At 47.8% G+C, this 19981-nt stretch overlaps 1 protein-coding gene across 2 annotated transcripts in view; it reads left to right on the forward strand.

The window, feature by feature from the left end:
* The window catches only part of cdkal1 (CDK5 regulatory subunit associated protein 1-like 1), a 239643-nt gene that overhangs the window by 135574 nt on the left and 84088 nt on the right, over positions 1 to 19981 (forward strand). For both annotated transcript variants that reach the window (XM_086156022.1, XM_086156023.1), the window contains exon 10: positions 676 to 821. In XM_086156022.1, the coding sequence (XP_086012148.1) occupies positions 676 to 821 (146 nt within the window). The remainder of the gene's footprint in view (positions 1 to 675; positions 822 to 19981) is intronic.

Raw genomic sequence — 19981 nt, forward strand, 5'->3', positions numbered from 1 at the left:
GCGTGACAAAATAAGGTTAGCGTACATGAAATAACTGTCTTTACCCCATTTTATACTTTCATCTTTGAAATTAAAATGCTATTCTCTACAATCTTTGGTGAAATGCAGAAAATAAAGGCCCGCAATGTTCATAGAGCACGGATTCATGTTTGCCGATACTTCGGAATGGATGGTTACATGTCTGAATGCTGCCCCCTGATTGGCTGCGGCCGTACGCGGTTAACCACCTCTCGGCCAATGACAGCTGCGTTAGACTGTAACTGGTGTAGGTAATGAAGAAATGAATATTCCCTTGTTCTGTCTTACAACTCTAAGACTCATTAATCAATGAGTTGATTAATTGCCCGTACAGATTCCTTGTAGCGACATCTCAATCGTCATTTACGAAAAATCTGAATGAGAATCAGAAGTTAATCGTGAAATAAATGGACTTTCAAATCCAACGTTAAAGCAATAATAATAACTTTTCCAGTAACTGTCCAAATCCAAGTTTTACACGTGTGAGTGTTTGTATCAGATCATTGGGTGGATGATTTTACAGAATAAAAGGTGATGGAAATGTGCTGCTCAACATGCTAACCCTGCTCTGACTGGTTCAATCCTCAATCTGACAAATTCTTGCTTTCCGGTGTTTCTAAAGTATGTTGCCGTCTCCTTGCTCTCTGTCCTGTCCAGGAGATGGCTAAGATTCTGAACCACCCTCGCGTCTACGCCTTCCTCCACGTCCCCGTGCAGTCGGCCTCGGACAGCGTCCTCATGGACATGAAGCGGGAGTACTGCATCGACGACTTCAGAAGCGTGGTGGACTTTCTGAGGGGCAGGTGAGTCGGGGTCGTCCGACCTCCGGGGCGGAATCTCGTCGGCCACGTGTCGCCGTCATCCACGGGAAATCACACGAACGGCTCGATATCTGAATGTCAACCCTCACACGTGCTTTGTTTGCTCCTCTCTGGCGTTTGATTGCGCTACACCGCTTCCCGCTGGGTCACTTGACATACGTGTCCCGCACCACCGCAGTCTGTCCACGCAGATGCTGTCATGGCAATTCTGCCGGTTTAAATCTGCGAGTCGCGCGGCTCTATAAGTCCGCCGCCTCTGAGTTCGCCCCGGTGCGACGCTCGCTCGGATTTGAATGAATAAACAAAAGCCGGACGCGAATGTAAAACCGGGATGTTGTCGCCGCCCCCTGGCTTATCGAGATCGGGATTCTCCAAGAGCTCCTTGGCGGTCCGGCCATAAGAGGAGGAGGAGGAGGAGGAGGAGGTCTGCTAGTAGTTACCAGAGGTGATGCCGGTGATCCTCGAGGTTGTCGTTTCACCAGGAACGTGGACTAAATCCGATAGCTGTCGTGCTCGAGCTTATTCGGGCAAATCTTTTTTCCCCCATCAGCTGTTGTTCCTGAGATTTGTTGCCGACGGGCCTCCAAAAAGCTAGAACTGCTAGAAAGAAGTGAAGGTGATGTTGTCACTCAGAGGTCCGAGTAGAACTAAACTCTCCCAGAAGTTTCTGTTCCCCAGAAGGATCAGGGCGGGTTCAGGAACCAGTCCGAGCGGTAGATGTTCTGGAGATGAAGCCGCACCGAGATGCCTCGGATGTCTACGGAGGAGGGACGCTGAAGGTCTGGGTGGAAGGATGCTGAGGCCAAGGGGAAGACCAGAGATGAGGTTTCTGGAAGGACAGGGAGTGAGTTGGTGTGCGAGAGGACGAGGGTTAGATGGAGGCCCATGATTGGCCGTGGCGAGAAGTAGATGAAGACCGGCTTTCTGCCCGCTCTGTTTCGTTTTAGCCTTCAAATGTTTCACGTCCGGCTCCGTTAGCTTGGGATCAACGCCGAGGTTCCTCCACGGAACCGACACTGAATAGGATTCCGACCCGTTAGCTCACAACGACATGCTAAATAATTTTTAAACAGCATTTATGTTTTATTGTTTTCAAAATCAAGCATATTGCTCTTATAAAACCCTCTACTTGATTGATGTCATGTGATGTTTATATTTTCACCGTGGTTGCACGGTGAGATGTTTGTTGATGGAAGGATGCTTCTGCTGTTGCTAAATGATAACCTGCTTTTTTTCCTGTCAGGCTTTTCCCTTTAAATTAAATGGCGCTATTGTGCGTTTTCAGTTAATCCCGGCTTGAGCTATTTTTAAGTTCCTTCCATTATTTACGCCACAGATTTACGGCAACAGTTGAAGGAGGAGATTAAGTTCTGGGTTTCATAAGGAAATCCGAACGCTACTTCCCAGTTAGTCGAACGTGTTTGCGTTATCGTGGCGTCTCTAACAAGTTCAACGGATTGTTTGAGATCTTATGTCTTTTGATGTTGCAGATGAAGTCATTTCTGATGCAGAGGACCTGCTCAAAGCAGGGGAGATGCCTGCAAACGCAGCACTCTGCAGACTCCAGACGCTCTTTTTCTTGCGGTTCCTCGAAACCTTTTCATGAACTAGACTCCTTGCATTCAGACAGCAGAGGAACCGGAGAGCTTGGACCACAGATCCTTTGAGGAACTCAGACGTCACCCGATGCTTCTTACGGACGTCTGAGCACCACTTTTAAAAACGGTCGCGCTCACTGGCCAGCCGTTTTCTCGCGATGTGAGACTTTGAAAAGGTCCAAGTTCTTCTGGCTCGCTGCGCCTCAGAGGGGTTTGCGGGGGAACATCAACATTGCAAGTCCGGAGAAAGGCTAATGGCTAACGGCAAAGGAGAAGATAAAAACACTTCAACCCATCAGACTGTCCGTGGTTACTTTTCCCGCCATGCAGAACCGAAGAGTTTCTAGAACTTTTCTTGGAAAGCAGCTTATAGGTCACCTCTTTGTCAAGTCAGATGATTTAATGTAACACTGTGACGGGACGGGAGATGGTGGATCAGGCCAGAAATGCAGGGGAAGAGGAGAGACTCCTGTAAAATGTTTTATTTCCAGAAACCTCAGGTCAAACCGTCACCATATCTCAAAAAACAAAACTTGCGAAGTCTCCGATATGAACAAAGACCACCTGTGCAACAGTGAGGACGCGCCGGGAAAAATCAAATATCAAACTCAAAAATAACCGGCTAAGTCTCTCTTGAAAGCACAAACAGACGTACGACTAGACGGGCTACGTTTAGGAGGCGGTCCGCGCCATCACCACATGAGAGGGGGGACACAAACAACAACATGAAAGGCTCTGAAGTATTAAAAGGTTTATTTCAATAATCCTTAAACAGCAGCCTGTCACCGGGGATATTAAAATTGAACACGTTTCAATGATGTATAAAGGGATTGAAGGGCGGCTCGATCAGGGCCGTCGTCCCCACGACGCGCTGCACGTTGGACCGGCCCAAATAAGGTGGGAACACAACAAACGCTCCTTTTTTCCTCGACGGCATCTTTTTGCCACCGAAGCGACCCGTCAACGTCGCGAAAAGCCAAGCGCCTCCACCCCGTCTGCCCAGTTACGCCGTCGGCACGAGAAACAAATCGTCCACGCCGGCGAGAGCGCCGTGTGTCGGTTTTACCCAGCCGTAACTGCATGGTATCACCCCGATTTTATTTTATTTTTATTTTATTTGCGAGATTTTATTTCCATTCGCTTTAGCCGGTCGGTTTGACCGAAATAAAATCTTTTTTTTTTTCTATTTTGCATTACGTCAAATCCAGTTTCCTTGACAGGCCTGGAGGTCGGAAAAGTTTGATGCGGCCCGTCTTCCAAACACACATCTCGTAAAAATAGAGGAGTGTGTCGTCCGAACGGCTCCAAGTTGGGGAGTGATTACTGCCTGTGTGTGTGTGTGTGTGTGTGTGTGTGTCTCAACTTCTACAGTTGTTAGTTTAGCTTTCAATAGAAATTCAAACACGGTGACATTAATCCGGCTGAAACCTTGATACGCCGTGGCAAACGGTCTTAGGCGGGACAAAGACGTGCACGGCGGCGAGCTCGTCACACTCGGGGTATCACGTCACGGGACCTTGTTTACGAACGCCGTCTGGCGAGAACCCCTTTTGTGTGAGCGCCCGTGCATGTTTGCATGCGGTCGATCGCTTTGCATCTTCTGTTACCCAAACACGGGCGGTTGATGTCGGTTAGGTGAAATCAATACAGGCTGGCATCCAGCGGTCGGACCGCTCCGCCGCGGCGGTAATAACTGCCGTGCGGCTCGGGACGAACCAACGCACCCACCCACCGCGTTTGTGTGTGAGAAACGCGAGTAAACATCTTCCACTATCGTTGCGAGGACGTTTGTGGTGAGAGTTCGTCCCGGCGAGGATATTCTGCATTGTTCCGATCTTTATTTACGTTGCAAAAACGGACAAATTGACCCCGTATGAAGTTCCATTTTGGCAAAACCCTTCAGGCCAGGCATTCAGTTGTGATGAAAGTGCTCGAAACTACAGGAAAAAAAAAGTAGACAAATGGTTTTCTTGCCTTTTAATTACTCAATCATGGATTTTTGTGGGCCCTTTAAACAGCAACATTTTATTTTTCACCAAGAAACCGAAGCTCAAAATGACCCGGTGGACCGAAGGGTTGCAGACAGCTGGCACAGTGAAACGTGCAGACCTTCTCGCCTCGCAGCAAGAAGGTCCCTCGTTGGATTCCTTCCGTGCAGAGCCTCCATGTATCTGCCTGGGGTTCCTCGGGGTTCTCGCCACAGAATGAGAGTGAAAGGTTGTCCAGAAGAATCCCTTCCCCGCAGGGGGTTCCAGCCCTTCCATTCCCGCTCTCCTCCCGGCCTCTCCAAGAGTCCTTGAGCTAAACTCACCGCTGCTCCTCAACCACCTTCTGCTCATGGTTCATCCAGGACGGGTTCAGTGCAGCGGTCAGATTTCGCTGATGTCGTGTTGAACGTATCACCGAATGTGACAAAAAAAAGATACGTTTTCTTTCTTCTATCCGTGGCCCTGTGATGGAAGGGCGAGCGCGCCCGTGACCTTCAGAGCAGGAAAAGCACAAGAGATGATGAATGACGGACATCAAAACATAAGCTGTTGCTTTCTTTCAGTTTTCAGTCGTCAAACAATGACTCCATTGAATATCCGACCCCTAGATTTGGGTAAGTACCTGGAAATAGCCTCACTTCTGCTTAAAATTCATCTTCCTCATAATTAATCATGAAGAAATGGCAAAGAGACTTGGGGTAACTATTCAAATGGAGTCATTTACTGACTGATTCAGAACCAAACCCTGACATTTGAAAGGCGGTGGTTGCTGAGTTTCCCCCCCGAAGTGTCCGGAGCTCCGTTGAGTCGAGATTCAGTTTTCACGGTGGACGTTATGGACAGACAGACATGACGGGGGAACCCGGGGTGTGTGTTTCTGTTAGAGAGGCGGAGAAAGGCAGTTGTAGTTTTGGATCCTCAGCTGGTCAATGGATGAATGCGATGACAGCTGGACGTGTGTGGAGGTTCAGCCGTCCAGGTCGTGGCGATTGCTTGTAGAAATCTTTCAGTCGTGGCCGCTGGACTTGAATTTCCTTCAAGAAATTCAAGTCCGAGAAGATTCCGACAATGATTTACGGTTGGATGGAACCAAAGCGCCTCTCGGCGTCCTGTAGGGGGCGTCGTCGTTTATGGCTGACTTATGCTCGCCGTTCCACGCCATCAGTCGGCCGGTGGCGTGTCCATATTTTTGGCTCTTACGTTCCCAATGAGGCGGTCACTCTGCGCTGCGTCGCCGACGTTATTAACGGTATTTCACAGCTGGGGTTCGGAGGGTCTCCCATCTCCTCCCGACCTGTTGCCGGCGAAATGTTTCCATTGGACTCGACGCTACGACCCCCGGCCAGCCCCCCGGGAACAGCGGCGCCAGAGTCCAGAACCTCCGGCGGGTTTGACGCGAGCGAGTCAAGATATGTGTCGATCTTGCCGGCGAGCGAGACGAGGCGTCAGTTCGGACGGGTGGATCAGCTTTGCTTCGGTCAGGCTGAGCTCCGGCGGGTCGCAGCTCCGGGTCGACACTGACAGAATAAGATCGGAGGTATCAGCGGTCGCGAGGGGTTTCCTCCGCCGGGCGGTTGCTTTAACCTCGCCGCTCCCGGAGCGGCGCGGCGGCTCAGCCATCCGATAAGGATGCTTGGAGGCACCTCCCACTGCAGGTGTTCCAGGAACATCTAAATGGGAGGGAGAACCCGCAGTTGACCCAGAACAACACGGTATGGATGGTATATCTCATCTAAGGGGCCGCGGCGTGTCACCGGGGGAGGTTGGATCGGTCTGCTGCCGAGATGACCTGACCCCGGACGAACCAAAACCACGCGAGCGCTAACTCCCTAAACCTTCGATAAAAAACCTGTTTCTTCTCAGCTTCGCTTTCCAACTTCTGCTGTTTATTGCTCTCCTCCCTTCTGAATGTCCACGGCCATAAGTTGTTTCCACGGAGCGCCGCTCCTCTCGCACGGGGCCCGTTTGTTATTCTCCTATTTCTACCCTTGAACGGAGTTCAGACGAGGAAACGTCACCACGCGAGATTGGCAATTAGTCTTGCGTCGGGTTTATGAAAAGCTCCCCTCGAAGCAGAAGACAGACAGGACCTTTGTGCAGGTATGTGTGAGGTCAGGGATTATCTGGCCGACACACACCGCGGGAGACAAATGTATTTTTTCTATACAAACCGCTTAATGCCACTACGCCGCAGAGGTCACGGCGGGGTCATACGCTTCTGGCCTTCCTTATCAGGGTAAACACACGGACCCGCATCAGACCTCCCTCCTTGACACCCTTCACTTCTGAAGATCTTGAACTCCCTTGAATGAACTTGATGCGGGTATTCTTAGATTTTCGTTTTTTAATAAGTTTTGTCTGAAAATAAAAACATATTTTCACTTTTTCAGCTGACGTTTTCTCCGATGTTGCCTTCTTTTTCCTGAAAGGCTCAACCTTCACTTGTCCGCGAGAAAGAGACTCTGTCTGATGAGATGATGATGAGGATGATGATGAGAGATGAGAACAGCTTTATTTATCCCGAAGGAAATTGTTGTGCCACAGTTTCAAGTAAAAACATAACAGTTATAGATGATAGTAGAAATGAAATATAAATTGTCTTAATTGTCTGATGTGGAGGGATATAAGCGGAGACCATTTCAACACTTGAGAGTTTTTGTCTTCGTTATCCAAGCCAAACAAAGTTTGAAATAGAGTGTAAAGTGTGTCCACGGTAGAACAAAAATAGATGATAGCAGCGAAACTAGAGGGGTCGTTGTGAATAAAGCGCCGAATTAGTGCAAGTTCCGGCGTCTCTGAAGCGGAGGGCGTGTCAGCCGGTCACGAGGCTTGGCATCCTTAACCTCACAAAGGCTCTTTGTTTTTCGGGGTTCACGATAAGTCCGTGTAACATTGAAAGTCTTGCTGATTATTTATCGCCGGTGGAGATCTTGATTTCTTTCGACGGCGTGAGCCGATGCGAAACCCTCAAACTCCCAGCGCAGGGTCGTGACCGCCGCCCTCGGCGGAGAAAATCGCCGTGCGTTCGGGCCGGAAAGAAGAAGCCGCGGGGCGTTAAACTTCACCGACGCGTGTCGTAACATCGGCAAGCAAAGAGACATCGTTTACGGTTCTCTCGCGGACTGTTTTGTTTAATTGGTGTATGTTTCTCCTCAACCCCATTTATAAAAGATGCATAACATTAGCTTATCATCTAATCCCATTGTTAGCCTCATTTATAATGCACATTTTGGTAGGCGCGCATCTTCCGCTAAAGTTATCCACGCCCGCAGAGGAATGTTGCATAAAATATACTCCTTTTGAATCGAGTAATTACTGATTTCCGCAAATTGTTCGAACAGAATTGTTTTTTCTCCCCGTGCATAATTGTAACAATCGGCGGGATGATTATTTCATTAAAATGGTTAATTTGTCCACGTCTGCCAACTCGGACCTAATTTCTTTCGCCCTTTTCTCTCTGCTTCTATCAATTTAAATCGCATAATGAAGTGCAGTCTTTATGCGGCGACGTATGGAGAAAATCCCGTTACGCCGGAATAAGGCTGTTAACGGAGTGAGTGAACACGGTCGGAGGATTTTTCACAGTTATTCCGTAGTTTGCCACATTATCTGTCTGATCCCCCCGCCCGCCCTCCAACTCCTCTCGTGGATTAAGTGTCTGAACCACAGGGGCCGAAGATGAAACGCCCGTAAAAGAATAGTTATGCGGCCGTGGGTCGGGGGATCGGCGTTGTGTGCGGAGGAACGGGATCCGCCGGTGCGCTTTATTACCGTCGAACGGCGAGGTGTAGAGCTCGGGCGCGACGTGAGAGCCGTTATGCGACCAGGAAGGGGTGAACGGCGGCGGGGAGGCAGCCCGAGCAGACATTCTTAAGTTCCCTCGGGTTAGTGATTGGTTTCCTCCAGAGGTCACGCGTTCCTCGCCCTGAAACCTCCCGGCCGTCTGCGAAGGCCCTGCTCTTAACACCACACACACACACACACACACACGAGTGTGTATGCTGCTCCAGCGTTTTTTTCTTGATTGCGCAAAACAAAACAAACAAAAAAAAAGGAAGCCGCTATTAATAATCATCCTGTTGTGGGGAATATGGAGGTTTGGAGGTCGCTCCGGCTGGAGAGGGTCTTCGGTCCGGGTCCCACAGGAATGCGGGCTGGGATAGGTCAGCAGGTGATTAATTAGTGTGATCCAGCTGCTGACCTCCACCGTGACCCTTGACCTCCAACACGACCCGTGGTAACCAAGCACTCCCCGTATAATCTACATTTAAGCATTGGGTTACTCCTCGGCCGCCTCACGGGTTCACGTTAATGCCGTCACGGGTCGTAATCTTCCCGACGGCTTTATTAAACACCCGCATCGAAATGTCGCGCGGACGACGTTGTTTAGCGAGCGATTCGCCGTGCGATAACGTCATATTTGCATGCCTGTATATCAGGTTGAAGTTTGAAAGAGCAGCGTGTGTTGAGGTTGGTGTCGCACCCGGGAGGTCTCATTGTGAAATTCCACAAACGACGCTGACTCACCGAGGCCGACGTGTTGTTGCTAAACCGACTCACAGTCATCGCTAATCGCTCAGGTGCGAAAGTGAATAAAGGCCTCTTTTGTAATATATGCTTCAAACATCTCGGCGGTGATGTTTTTGTGCTTTATGGTTCCTTTAAATTGATCATATATCGTCTGAAATTAGCGGCAGCCGCGTGGACGAGCGTGCTTTCCTTCCTCTCCGAGGAGGTCTGCGGTCTGGTGCAATTCCCAGACTGTTTGCTGAGTGACGCTGTTGACTGGTGATTGTTTTGATAAACTCAGTGTGTGTGTGTGTGTGTGTGTGTTTTGTGCATGTCTGGAAGCAAGCAACAGCCCCTCTCAAAAAACATGCTTCGTGTGTTTGTTTTCATTTATGTATTGGTCTTCTGTCTTAGTCACAGGCAAGACGAGGGTCGTATCAAACTTTCTTGAGTTACCGCAGGACAAATGCAGCGGGAGCATCGACTACAAAGAGTGTGTATCTGTGTGTGTGTGTGTGTGTGTGTGTGTGTGTGTGTGTGTGTGTGCACGCACACCATGGAGACAGTCTCTTGCTCTGTTTGTTGTTGAGGACATACCTCCGTTGGTTTAGCAGGTTTAAGGTATCAGCCGAGGCTAATGTTTCACCAGGAGTGGAGCCTCCCTGAAGGCACTGAAAGAAAACAGAAAAGAGAGAGATAACACAGACGAGAGAGGAAGAAGGGAGGGAAGACGAGGGCGAGCCAGGCGGGAAGCAGCGAGCGCGGCGGGTCGGCCACAATAGCGCGCCGCGCTGGCGGGTAAAGTCGGCGTCGGGCCCCTCCTTCTAACGACTCCTTGTCCTCCAGCTGATGATTCAGCTGCTCGCAGACGCCGTCTGGCTCGACGAGCATCGCTATTGTTTGTTTACAACCCTTATAAAGCCGCGCCACTTCGATAAAGAACGGCAAACGGGCTTTTTCTCCCGTGGAAATTCTTAAGCGTAGAACGACGAAGCGGGTTCTGAAGAAGTCGAGCGACACCCGTCGTGCCGCTGTCATGGCCTGTCATTCTTAAACTTTAGCAGAAGTTTATTGAAATTTCAACCCCAAATAGGATGAGCTGGATTCCATAACTGTTGCTGACTATTATTATTGTTTTTTTTTTTTTTGTGAAGAAACTTTTAAGGTACACGTTGGTATAATGGTGTACTTTCTGTTTTTGTAAGTGAACTTTAACCCTCTCAGGCTCAAATTAAGTTGTAGTTGCAGGAAAAATCTGATATTTGGCTGTCGCAAATCTGCAACATCTGCCTGGAGAAGGTTAATAATAAAAATGTTGATTATGGGTCAGCACTTCTGCTTCACAGTGAGAAGGTTCCTGGTCGGAGTCTTCATGTTCTCCACCCCCTTATTTATGAAGGTATGAATGACTGCTCCTTCTGGTCATCATCTGCTCTCACGTCATTGGTTTCATGAAGGTTGGGCTTTTTTGGGGGTGCTAAGAGAGAAGGGAGCGTCAGAATTAGGTTGTACAAAACACCCCCATGAAGTTTGAGCTACTTTATTCCCACTCCTTACTTTATAATAGTTAGTATTTATTACATGGAAGATGAGTCACAGTGAGACAGACTGTATGGGTGTGAATGAGAGGAACCCGGGTGGAGCGCTGAGGCTTCAGGGAGTGGAGATCAAGAAGGTGGAGGATTTCAGGTATTTAGGGCCAACGGGCCTGAGAGGAGGAGAGTGTGGAGAAGAGGTGAGGAGACGGGTTCAAGCAGGTAGGAACGGGTGGAGAAAAGTATCAGGGGTACGAAGAGATAGAAGAACATCAGCCAGAATGAAAGGAAAGGTGGAGGAGACGGTGGTGAGATGATCCACAAACACTGGCGAAGGCCAACAGACGGGAGGCAGAGCTGGAGGTGGCAGAGATGAAGATGTTGAGGTTCTCTTTGGGAGCGACCAGGACGGAGAGGATCAGGAACGAGTCCATCGGAGAGACGGCACATGGTAGATGTTGTGGTGAGAAGGTCAGAGATGGTTGGGTCACGGACAGAGGAGGGAGAGTCAATGTATTGGTGGACGGATGCTGGTATTGGAGGTCTAGAGGAAGACCGGAGAGAAGACGGATGGATGTAGAATTGCATGAATCTCTACTCCTACGGCAGTGGCCGAAGGCCCGGAGAGTCGAATTCCACTGTTTGGAATGAGATACGACGCATTTTGAAGGAAATGTTGATTCAGCGGCTGATTCTTAATGAGGCCGGCAAATGGGGAGCGAGTTCGAGACGCATCTCGTAGATGCTGCCTTGACGTGGCGTTCGTCAGTGTCGTTACATCACGTAACATCATTAAGCAGCCGCTTTTGTCCAAAGCGTTTTATTCATCAGCGACAATAATGTTGTTCTGCATGGCCTTCACATCTATATGTCTATCTAATCCACATGTGGTTTTGCGTTGCGTAGAGCCAGAGCTTTTTAACGGCTAATGTGTAATAATAAACACCGTGGCTGATTAACAAGTTCTGCGCACACGGAGGATTTTTTGTGAAAAATTGCGAAACAATATCGAAATGCACCGTCAGCTGTATATTATCTAAATCAATCAACCCGGTGCCTCGCTCGGCCCTCAAAAGCTCCTGGCTGAGCTCTACCAGGCTGTTTTCCCTGCTCTTCAGCTAATAATTTGTTTATTAACCTGTCACACTTCGGTGGAGTAGCGATATTGTCACCCCAACACACACACACACACATTTAGCTGAATGAAGTATTAATCCCATGTAACTAGTCCCCAGCCCTGCTCAAAAACAGCCCAAGTTTAGCGGGGAAGAAAACAATTGAGTTGACGATGGAGCATTTTGTGTGTGTGTGTGTGTGTGTGTGTGTGTGTGTGTGTGTGTGGCCAGGAAATAGAGGAGCAGCTTGTGAGCATTACCTCTTGGCAGTTCATGCCGTATCTGTGTCTTATTGACGCACACACACACACGCACTCACGATAATTACAGGAATTATGTTTTGCTTCATTACGTTTTAATTTTTTTCTTCCCCTCCCAAGACCTTTCGCTTCCGAGCTCGCACGACAAAAACACGCTAACACGCACTTGCATGCAAAGGCAGGGACACCGATGCATTTAATGATCAATTCTTGGCAGGTTTACACTTTTTTCCAGCAACGGCATCATATGGAGGATAATTATTGACCAAAAACACCTCTTGTACCCTTTATGTGTTCATTAAGGGTCGGCGTGTCGCAGGGGGTCGAGCGATGGTCTTTGGAAAACCACATTCCCGGTCGGATTCTCGCCTCCCTCTCGCCGATTGACGGCAGCCGACTGCTCGTGGTCCAGCCATGATGGGTTAAATGCAGAGAAGGAATTCCCCCAAGAGGGATGAATAAAGGATATTTTTAAAATAAGTAAATAAGTAAATAGATAAATAAATAAACAAATAAAAATAAATAAATAAATAAATAAATAAAAAATTAAATAAAAAAATAATAATAAATAAATAAAATGTTAATTTTATTTTAATGTTTGATTTTATTTATGTATTTTTATTTATTATAATAAATCATAATTGTAGTAATAAATAATTACCGAGTTATCAATTCGTTGATTTTGTTTCATTAAATGGGCCGATATCGGGGTAGATATTTTTTTTAAATGAAAAAATGTTGTTTGAAAGTGGCGTCGGCCCTCCGGTGCGGCGTTGTGTTTACTGCACGTCGTGTCTATTGATGACTCGTCCAAACAGAGCTTTGACTCACGAGTCTCAAGGTTATCTGTGCCGCCGGACCGAGGTTATGTTTGACCGACCGCGGTTTCCTCGTTAGATACACGTCTATTCTGTGTTTGCTCGGCACACAGACGCCGTGTTTGCTCGTTTCTTTCCTCCCTTTCAAGTCTCTCTAATTAGTCGATCTAATTTTTCCATGCTTGTGTGGGAAAGTGGTTCAAACGGTTTCCCGCCAAAAAGTTTATCACTCCATGTAGAAAATGTGTGTTGATATGCAGGGAATGCCTCAGCTTGTGATCAGTAAAAGCAAACACACACACACACACACACACACACACACACACACATACATGCACAGTAAGTATTAACAGCCTCTTTTGCACTGTAGGAACTTTTTTGCAGTTCCTACAACCTTTTCTGGAACTCGGCTGTGTTTTTGTTGCATTCGGACAGCAGAGGAACCGGGAACCCTGGCCCTCGGCTCCGACAACCATCTCAGCTCCTATTCTCAGGCAGGGTCGCCATGGAAACTTGCTTCCATATGAAAAATTTTGGCTTTTGATTCTTGGAGAATTTGTTGTTTTTCTGGAAGGTTAACTTTGGCATACTTTGTTGCAGCCGTCCATCTGCATCAGCTTTTCTCTTCCTGGACATTTAAGGGATCATTTTAATTCCACTCGGTGAAAACCACATTGATTTGGATACGCTGCGATGTAATCACTTCGCGGGTAACATGATCGCCATGAATTGTGAGAAATGTAGTTTATGGTCAATCCAAGCGTTTTACTTCTTAAGACAGGAAGACCTTTTAAGACCTTCTTGCGGGCCACATTTCGGCCCGCGGGCCTGGAGTTTGACACATGTCATAGAGGCTTGCGGTGGGAATGCAAAAGGAGGAGGAGGAGGAGGAGCTGGCTAGCTCCTGGTTGCTCCTGGTTGCTCCTGGTCGGCTTCCAGAACCGTGTTCTCAGACTCGCTCTGCCCGAAAGCGGCAAACGAACGCTGCGTTGTTACGTTTGTGTTTTACCAACGGTAAGACAGCGTGGCTGAACACGCACACAACATCCGGAACAACCGTCCAAGTGTCGAGTTTCTGTGTGCCGGTTTTGTTGCCCTGCCCACACACACACACACACACACACACACACACACACACACAAGGTCAGCTGATACTGGGGTAGATCTAACAACACTGTCATGTTTCTGTGTCTGACTCACCCTCCGGTCCCTCTCGGTTTCATCATGTTTCTGCCTCTGTCTCTGAGTCACCCTGCCTCTGAAAGCTTTTCAACCCCGCAGTTTCACCAACGACTGTTTTCTTTGTAAGAATCGGCACTCGGGTCCCGAGTGGCTGTTTGGATAATGGACGCGGCCTCCGTGGCTGAACTTCTGTTTGTTTTTTTTCTGCGTTCCTGTAAAGTGTTGGCAAAGAGGAGGGAAATTTGCCGCCGTAGCAGCGAGTTAGAGGCTTGGATTATGTTTGGCAGTGAAGTCACCCCCCCCAGCCCCACCCCCCCAGCCCAAACAGGTATTACTCTCATCTCATGCCTTCGCAGGTGTTGTTAAACTTTGGTGTTGAATAGAATTCCCATCCCACAATGGCGGCCAGTTAAAAGTTGAATTGAATATGGATTATCCACTCATTATTTATGGCATTATTCATGGGGTTCTGCAGCCCATCCACAATGTCAATAGGTGAGGGTTGGGGTTCAACCTTGGGTTGCCGGACAAACATTCACCCTCTTATTTGGATCTCCGGTGAGGAAATTCACTGTCTTGCACGTCAACTGGAGCACTTCCATCCATAGGTGACATCCAGCCTCTCGTGGAAACAGTGTGACGGTCCAGAGCAGGGCGGAGGTCGGCAGCACGCCGCTCCAGGATCCCTCGGAGGCGGCACCCGCTGGCTTTTGAAAATAATGAAGGAGTGTTACGTTAAAATGTGTTTTATTTTAATTTGTTCATTTTTAAAATGAAATTTTAAATTCGGAAAATCAAATATTTTTCCACGCACCAGTAAAAGGATGACAGCACGCAGAGAGAGGACGGCATTTTTGGTTTGCTTTATCATTTAAGTTTGGCTTTTTTTTTTTCGTAAATACAAGAAGGACTCAAATAAACATTGAGTATTTTGCTTAAAAGTAACCTTCGACCCAGCGCCTTTTTTTCGGAGTTCAAAATGTTTCTGTCGCGTGCAGAAATATCATTTCGCTTTCTCTGCAGTTGTTGATTGATTTTAGAAAAACGCAGCACATTTTGTTTATACAAAGCATCGAGGCAAAAAAAAAAAAAAACGTTATATGCCGAGTTAATTTGTTTTAAATTTCCAAATGTCTCTGAGTGGTAAAGGCTGCCGACCCCTGGTTCTCCGGGGGGAACGTGGACACTCAGGAACCGGTGACCTTCTCGCTGTGAGGCGGAAGCGTCCTTTCCCAGGGAAATGTCTTCAAATCAGCCAGAATGGCGTCTCTGGCGCCAACTCACAATAATAGAGTTATTCTGAAATAATGACTTGCCTCGGTGTCGCGTTAATTGATTCGCTGCTCGAGAAAAGCACAAAAAAAAAAAGATGCCGACAAGACCCGTATGACGCAGCCCGGTGAATCTTTACGTTGAAATAAAGATACAGCCAGTTTGACAGCGTGGCTGTCGTTATGTCAGGATTGTTTTTGTTTGTTTCTCATGTGACATGGAAGGCCGGCATAGCTATTCACCCGTCTTATGTCTTTTACCGCATAAGTTAATGCACCGTTTTTCACAAAGGCAACAGTCATTTATTTCCATATAAGCACAGGACGCTGTTTTCTGCTGTGCTTCGTAAAGAGGTGGAGTTTGCGCAGCTTTCCTTTATGTCCGCGTTTGACTTTCCAGCTGGCTATTTTACAATGAAAGGCTCTCCACGAGTGTAAACAAGCTTTTGTCAGCGCCGCCGTCCTCTAGCAGGAATGTATTTCAGCAACCGGCCATTTTCGTCCGTTTAATTCATGGTATCGGTCCCTTTAATTCATCTTGTGCCGTGCGTTCGCACCTGATGGATCACCAGCAAAATGGAGTGTAATGTCCATAAATATGTTCCAATTTGCCTGCAATTACTTGAAACTCAAAACGCCGTTGTGGCCGGTTAAGAGTGAGCGTCCCGTGCACGCAGGGGGGCGTCACGTGATTCGTTGTACGCCGCTGCGGTTCCTCCAATCAGAAGGTTGTCGGTTCACATCCCGACTCCTGGATGGACGTCTTGCGATAAAGCAGTGAAACCACAAGGTGACGGAGAACATCTACATCCACGTCTACAAGGACATCAGGACTTTGTGTTTTGTTGAGGGCGAGCAGAAGCTCCATTCAGGCCTTTTATATCCGCGCACTGACTTTGATTTTAAGCTGCACGTTCTTCACATTTGGCAGGAGTGAGTTGTTTCGCCGTTATCCCACTTTTTTTTTTTTTTTTTTATCATTCAAACTGTGGCTTTGTTTACACACACACACACACACACACACACACACACACACGCTGTGCTCCTATTTCTCCTCCCACTGACTAATGAAACGGCTACATATGTGCTTCCAGCAGCCTTCTTCAAGGGTAATGAAGTATGTGTGTGTCTGCATGTGTAAGTGTGTGTGTTAAATTGAACCACAGTTCTGCTCGGACCATTTCATTAAATGATAAAGTTTACTGATGACTCCGGCGGGGTCATTATTTACCTGCCGCTCCATTCATTCCGCCGCAGCCACCTTGCTCTTTACAAATGACCTGCTCTGCCGAGAGACAGGGGTTGTTTTGCACGGCGGGTTTTCCAGACAAATGGCTTTGTACTCGATTAGCAGGCCCGTCGGCACGGCAACATGTGCGCGCACATCTTCCATCAAATTTTTTTTTTTATTGTGAAAATGTATAGATGTGTTTTTTTTTCCTTTTTTGTACAACATGAAAACTTTGCACCGCGTTGTTAAAGCAGTCACTTGTGTTGTTTGGCTTCCAGTGTGTGTGTGTGTGTGTGTGTGTGTGCATATACATGTTTTGCCAAGGCAAGTACTATGAAATGAAAAAAGAAAATAAAAAAGATATTTTACATCTTTATAATCAGAAAAAAGGAAAGCTAAAGACAAGGTCGGGATGAATGAGAGATGCTTGTCGATGGCGGCGGCGGCGGCGGCGGTGATGATGTCACGTAGCCGGTCTCCCAGCCAATCACTGGTGTCTTACCTCTCTCCTCTGGAAGACTCTTCAACTCCACCTACCGAATCGCTCAAGAATCGAAACCTCGGCGCAACCTGGAGCTCGTCACGCCTTTTTGTCTTTTTCCTTCCCCTCGCGCTTCCTCGCCGCTTTCACCCTTTTGTTCACCCGCCACCATCGGCCCCTGCTGGAGAATCCGCAGATTTGACTTCGGCTACAACCGATAAACGCGTCGGTCCGCCGTTGTCCGTATCGCCAAAACTCGAGCGATCGTCCCTTCTACCCGCATGGCCGATGTTCTTGCTATTTTACAGGGTGATTGCGAGCCGCCGGTTATTTCGGATGCGACACGAGCGCCGCAGTGCGAGCTCCTTGTTTTTGTGCGTTGGTTATTGGACGGCTGGAGTCAGTCTGAAACCCTCTTGTTATCTGGCCCGTCACCTGGCGCCTCCTCAGCCGGCTCTGACAGTCTCCCTACTTCATCCTTGATGACACAAGTGGGTGAGGTGAGCGACATCCACCACCGCTCGACCCAAAACCCCCTCCTCTTCGTACTCTCTCTCTCTCTCACACACACTCTCTACCTTTATCCCTCTAAATTGAGCCATTACCTCCAGCAGCTACAGCTAAATCAAACACTTAAGTGTCTGAGGAATTACACTCCTAACAAGTGTCCTTGCTGCCCCCCTCCACATTTCCCAGTCTCTCCTTTCTAGGGCGGAATTATATTCCCACAAACACAACATCCTCTTCATAATGACACGCATTCGGTGGAAATGTTGCCGTCTGAAGGCTGTGCAAGAGGAGGAGGGGGAGAAAAGAAATGAAGATGGAGATAAAGGTTTGGAGCGATGCACTCGGACTGAAACCCGAGCGGCGCGGACGCAAACTGAGACGATGAACGCGGGGAAAAGTGTGACTCGAACACGGCGACGCTAAAAGAAAAAACGGTCCATCGCACATCGCCGACGGTTTTCTGTCCAAAAATAAAAAAACAAAACAAAGTTCTTCCAGGCAGAAGTAACGGCGAGCGCCGGACGCACGCGGCGGCGCACGCCGCAGGCGTCCCGAGGTTTTTTTAATAACATTCTCAGAAGATGTTTATTCTCGCTAAATCAAAAGACGCCGTCTTTCAAACCGCGCCCACTGCATATTGGACGTCAGGGAGCGAGTTCACATCCGCATCTTTATGTTGTTTAGACATTTTCAACCTGAGATTCATGTTTCTATAACGTGGAATGTGCAGAAATTTAAGCAGAAAAAGCGTTCCCGCTCGACTGTGTCCGGATTACCGTCATTTCCGGACTATTAGCCGCGATTGTTTTCACTCTCTTAAACAATGACGCGGCTAATTTTTGGATTTTTACAGGCGAAGGAGCTTCACGCCACCAAAATGTTTTGTCCCGTCACATAGACGGTGCAGAACACGCCGTGACGGCAAAATAGAGCCTAAGGAAGTGTGTGACGGCGGAATTCTGAGGCGAAGACGACTCAGTTGGTTTTAATATGCAGGATAAATATGACGATAGCTGTCGCTGACTTTTCCTGCTCGGTTCTGTATTTTAAATTTTTTTACCCGGACATGCAACAGGCACTGTTTGGAAGAAAGCATTTAGGGTATGTCTATGATTTGAAGTAAAAAAAAAAAAAAAATCTTATTGTGTAAATATCTCATGTTACAAATGGACACTTGCCGCTTGTTGACAAGCGCGGACAAGATATGTACTTTTTTTTTTCTTTTGAAATGTAGCGGGTGCGGCTTCTATCCAGGAGCGCCCAATGGTCCGAAAATGACGATAATGTTGTTGGCGAGTCATTCATTCATTCATTCATTCATTCATTCATTCATTCATTCATCGATTCCCCTTGACCTGCACTCGGGTTGCGGGGGCACCGGAGCCTATCCCTGCTGTGATTGGCTGAGTGGTGGTCAGATGACCGTGGGCAGACCAATCAGCTTGTAATTGTCACGCCATATAAAGACATACAACCAGTCATCCATTATCCAACAATGCCTGAATTTATGTGTATTATTCACATTTTAAGATCAAGGTTCCTAGTAAACTTTTTTTTTGCTCACATTACCTTTGCAGGAGATTATTTGAGATGGGATTAATTAATATAGCTTTTAATTTGTCCATAACAATGAGCCTCTGTGTCTGTTTTTTTTGTTGTTTTTTTTTTTTTTACACGAGGATGCAGCTGCTGTGACATTTTATCGAATTTGTCAGCTGACATTTTTAAAAGAATTTTTTTTTTTTTTATATATATTTTATACATCTCCCCAAAGCCCCTCTATCTCTTTCGCTCCCGTCACTGTCCGACTCCTTCACCACGGGGGCCCCCCCGCCCTGCCACGCATTAGCATTTCAGAGAACACACACACACACACGCCGTAGCACAGATGGGTAGCACGGTCTCTATTCAACAGATGAATAGGTAAATATTTACCTCGCCGGATTGTCTTTGTCCCGCTCTCCTCCTCCCGTCCCTCCGCCCCCCCATCGCTGTTTTCTCCCCCACCTCCACCTCCACCTCCACGCCACGCTCAACTTTTCATCCCCCGCCCCCCCGATGCCATTTTTTTTCCTTCGAACTTCTATCTCCTGCCTTGCACATATCTTGAATATATGATGAGGAGGACGCCGTGTATCTAGCAGCTCGTATATGCACACGTTCGCGGCATATATGCACGCGTGAGAACCTCCATAATAACCGGAGGAGACAATGGCTTGTTTTTCTTTTCTCGAGGCTTAATTCAGCCGGCGGAGTCAGACGGGGACCGACGGTGCGATTATTGTGGGATTTAATTAAAAGACCCTCATCTCCCTTCAACAGATTCTTCTGTAAATGCTCGCTCACGTTGACTAACGCAGCCCCGTCCCGTGATCTGCCCGGCCCCCCTGGATGCATGGATGCATACATGTCCGCCATGTTTCCAAATTTCCACGAGAGGACTCGGGATTAGCCGACCGTCCGGCGAACGTCCCCTCGCCGCTGTCCGTCTCGGCAAAAGCTGCCTGCGCTTTACGTTCAATGCACTGTTTTGTTTTTTCGATTAAACTTCAGACGCTCTCTTTTCGCGGGAGTTACGTTCCAAGACCACCTGCAAAATGTACATTTCTGCAAAGTAGAGACGCGGCTGTTTTGATGGTATTTA

This window comes from Fistularia commersonii, chromosome 11 (assembly GCF_037954325.1).
Source record: "Fistularia commersonii isolate RoL2024-O1a breed Wild chromosome 11, RoL_Fcom_v1.0, whole genome shotgun sequence".
Taxonomy (NCBI): domain Eukaryota; kingdom Metazoa; phylum Chordata; class Actinopteri; order Syngnathiformes; family Fistulariidae; genus Fistularia; species Fistularia commersonii.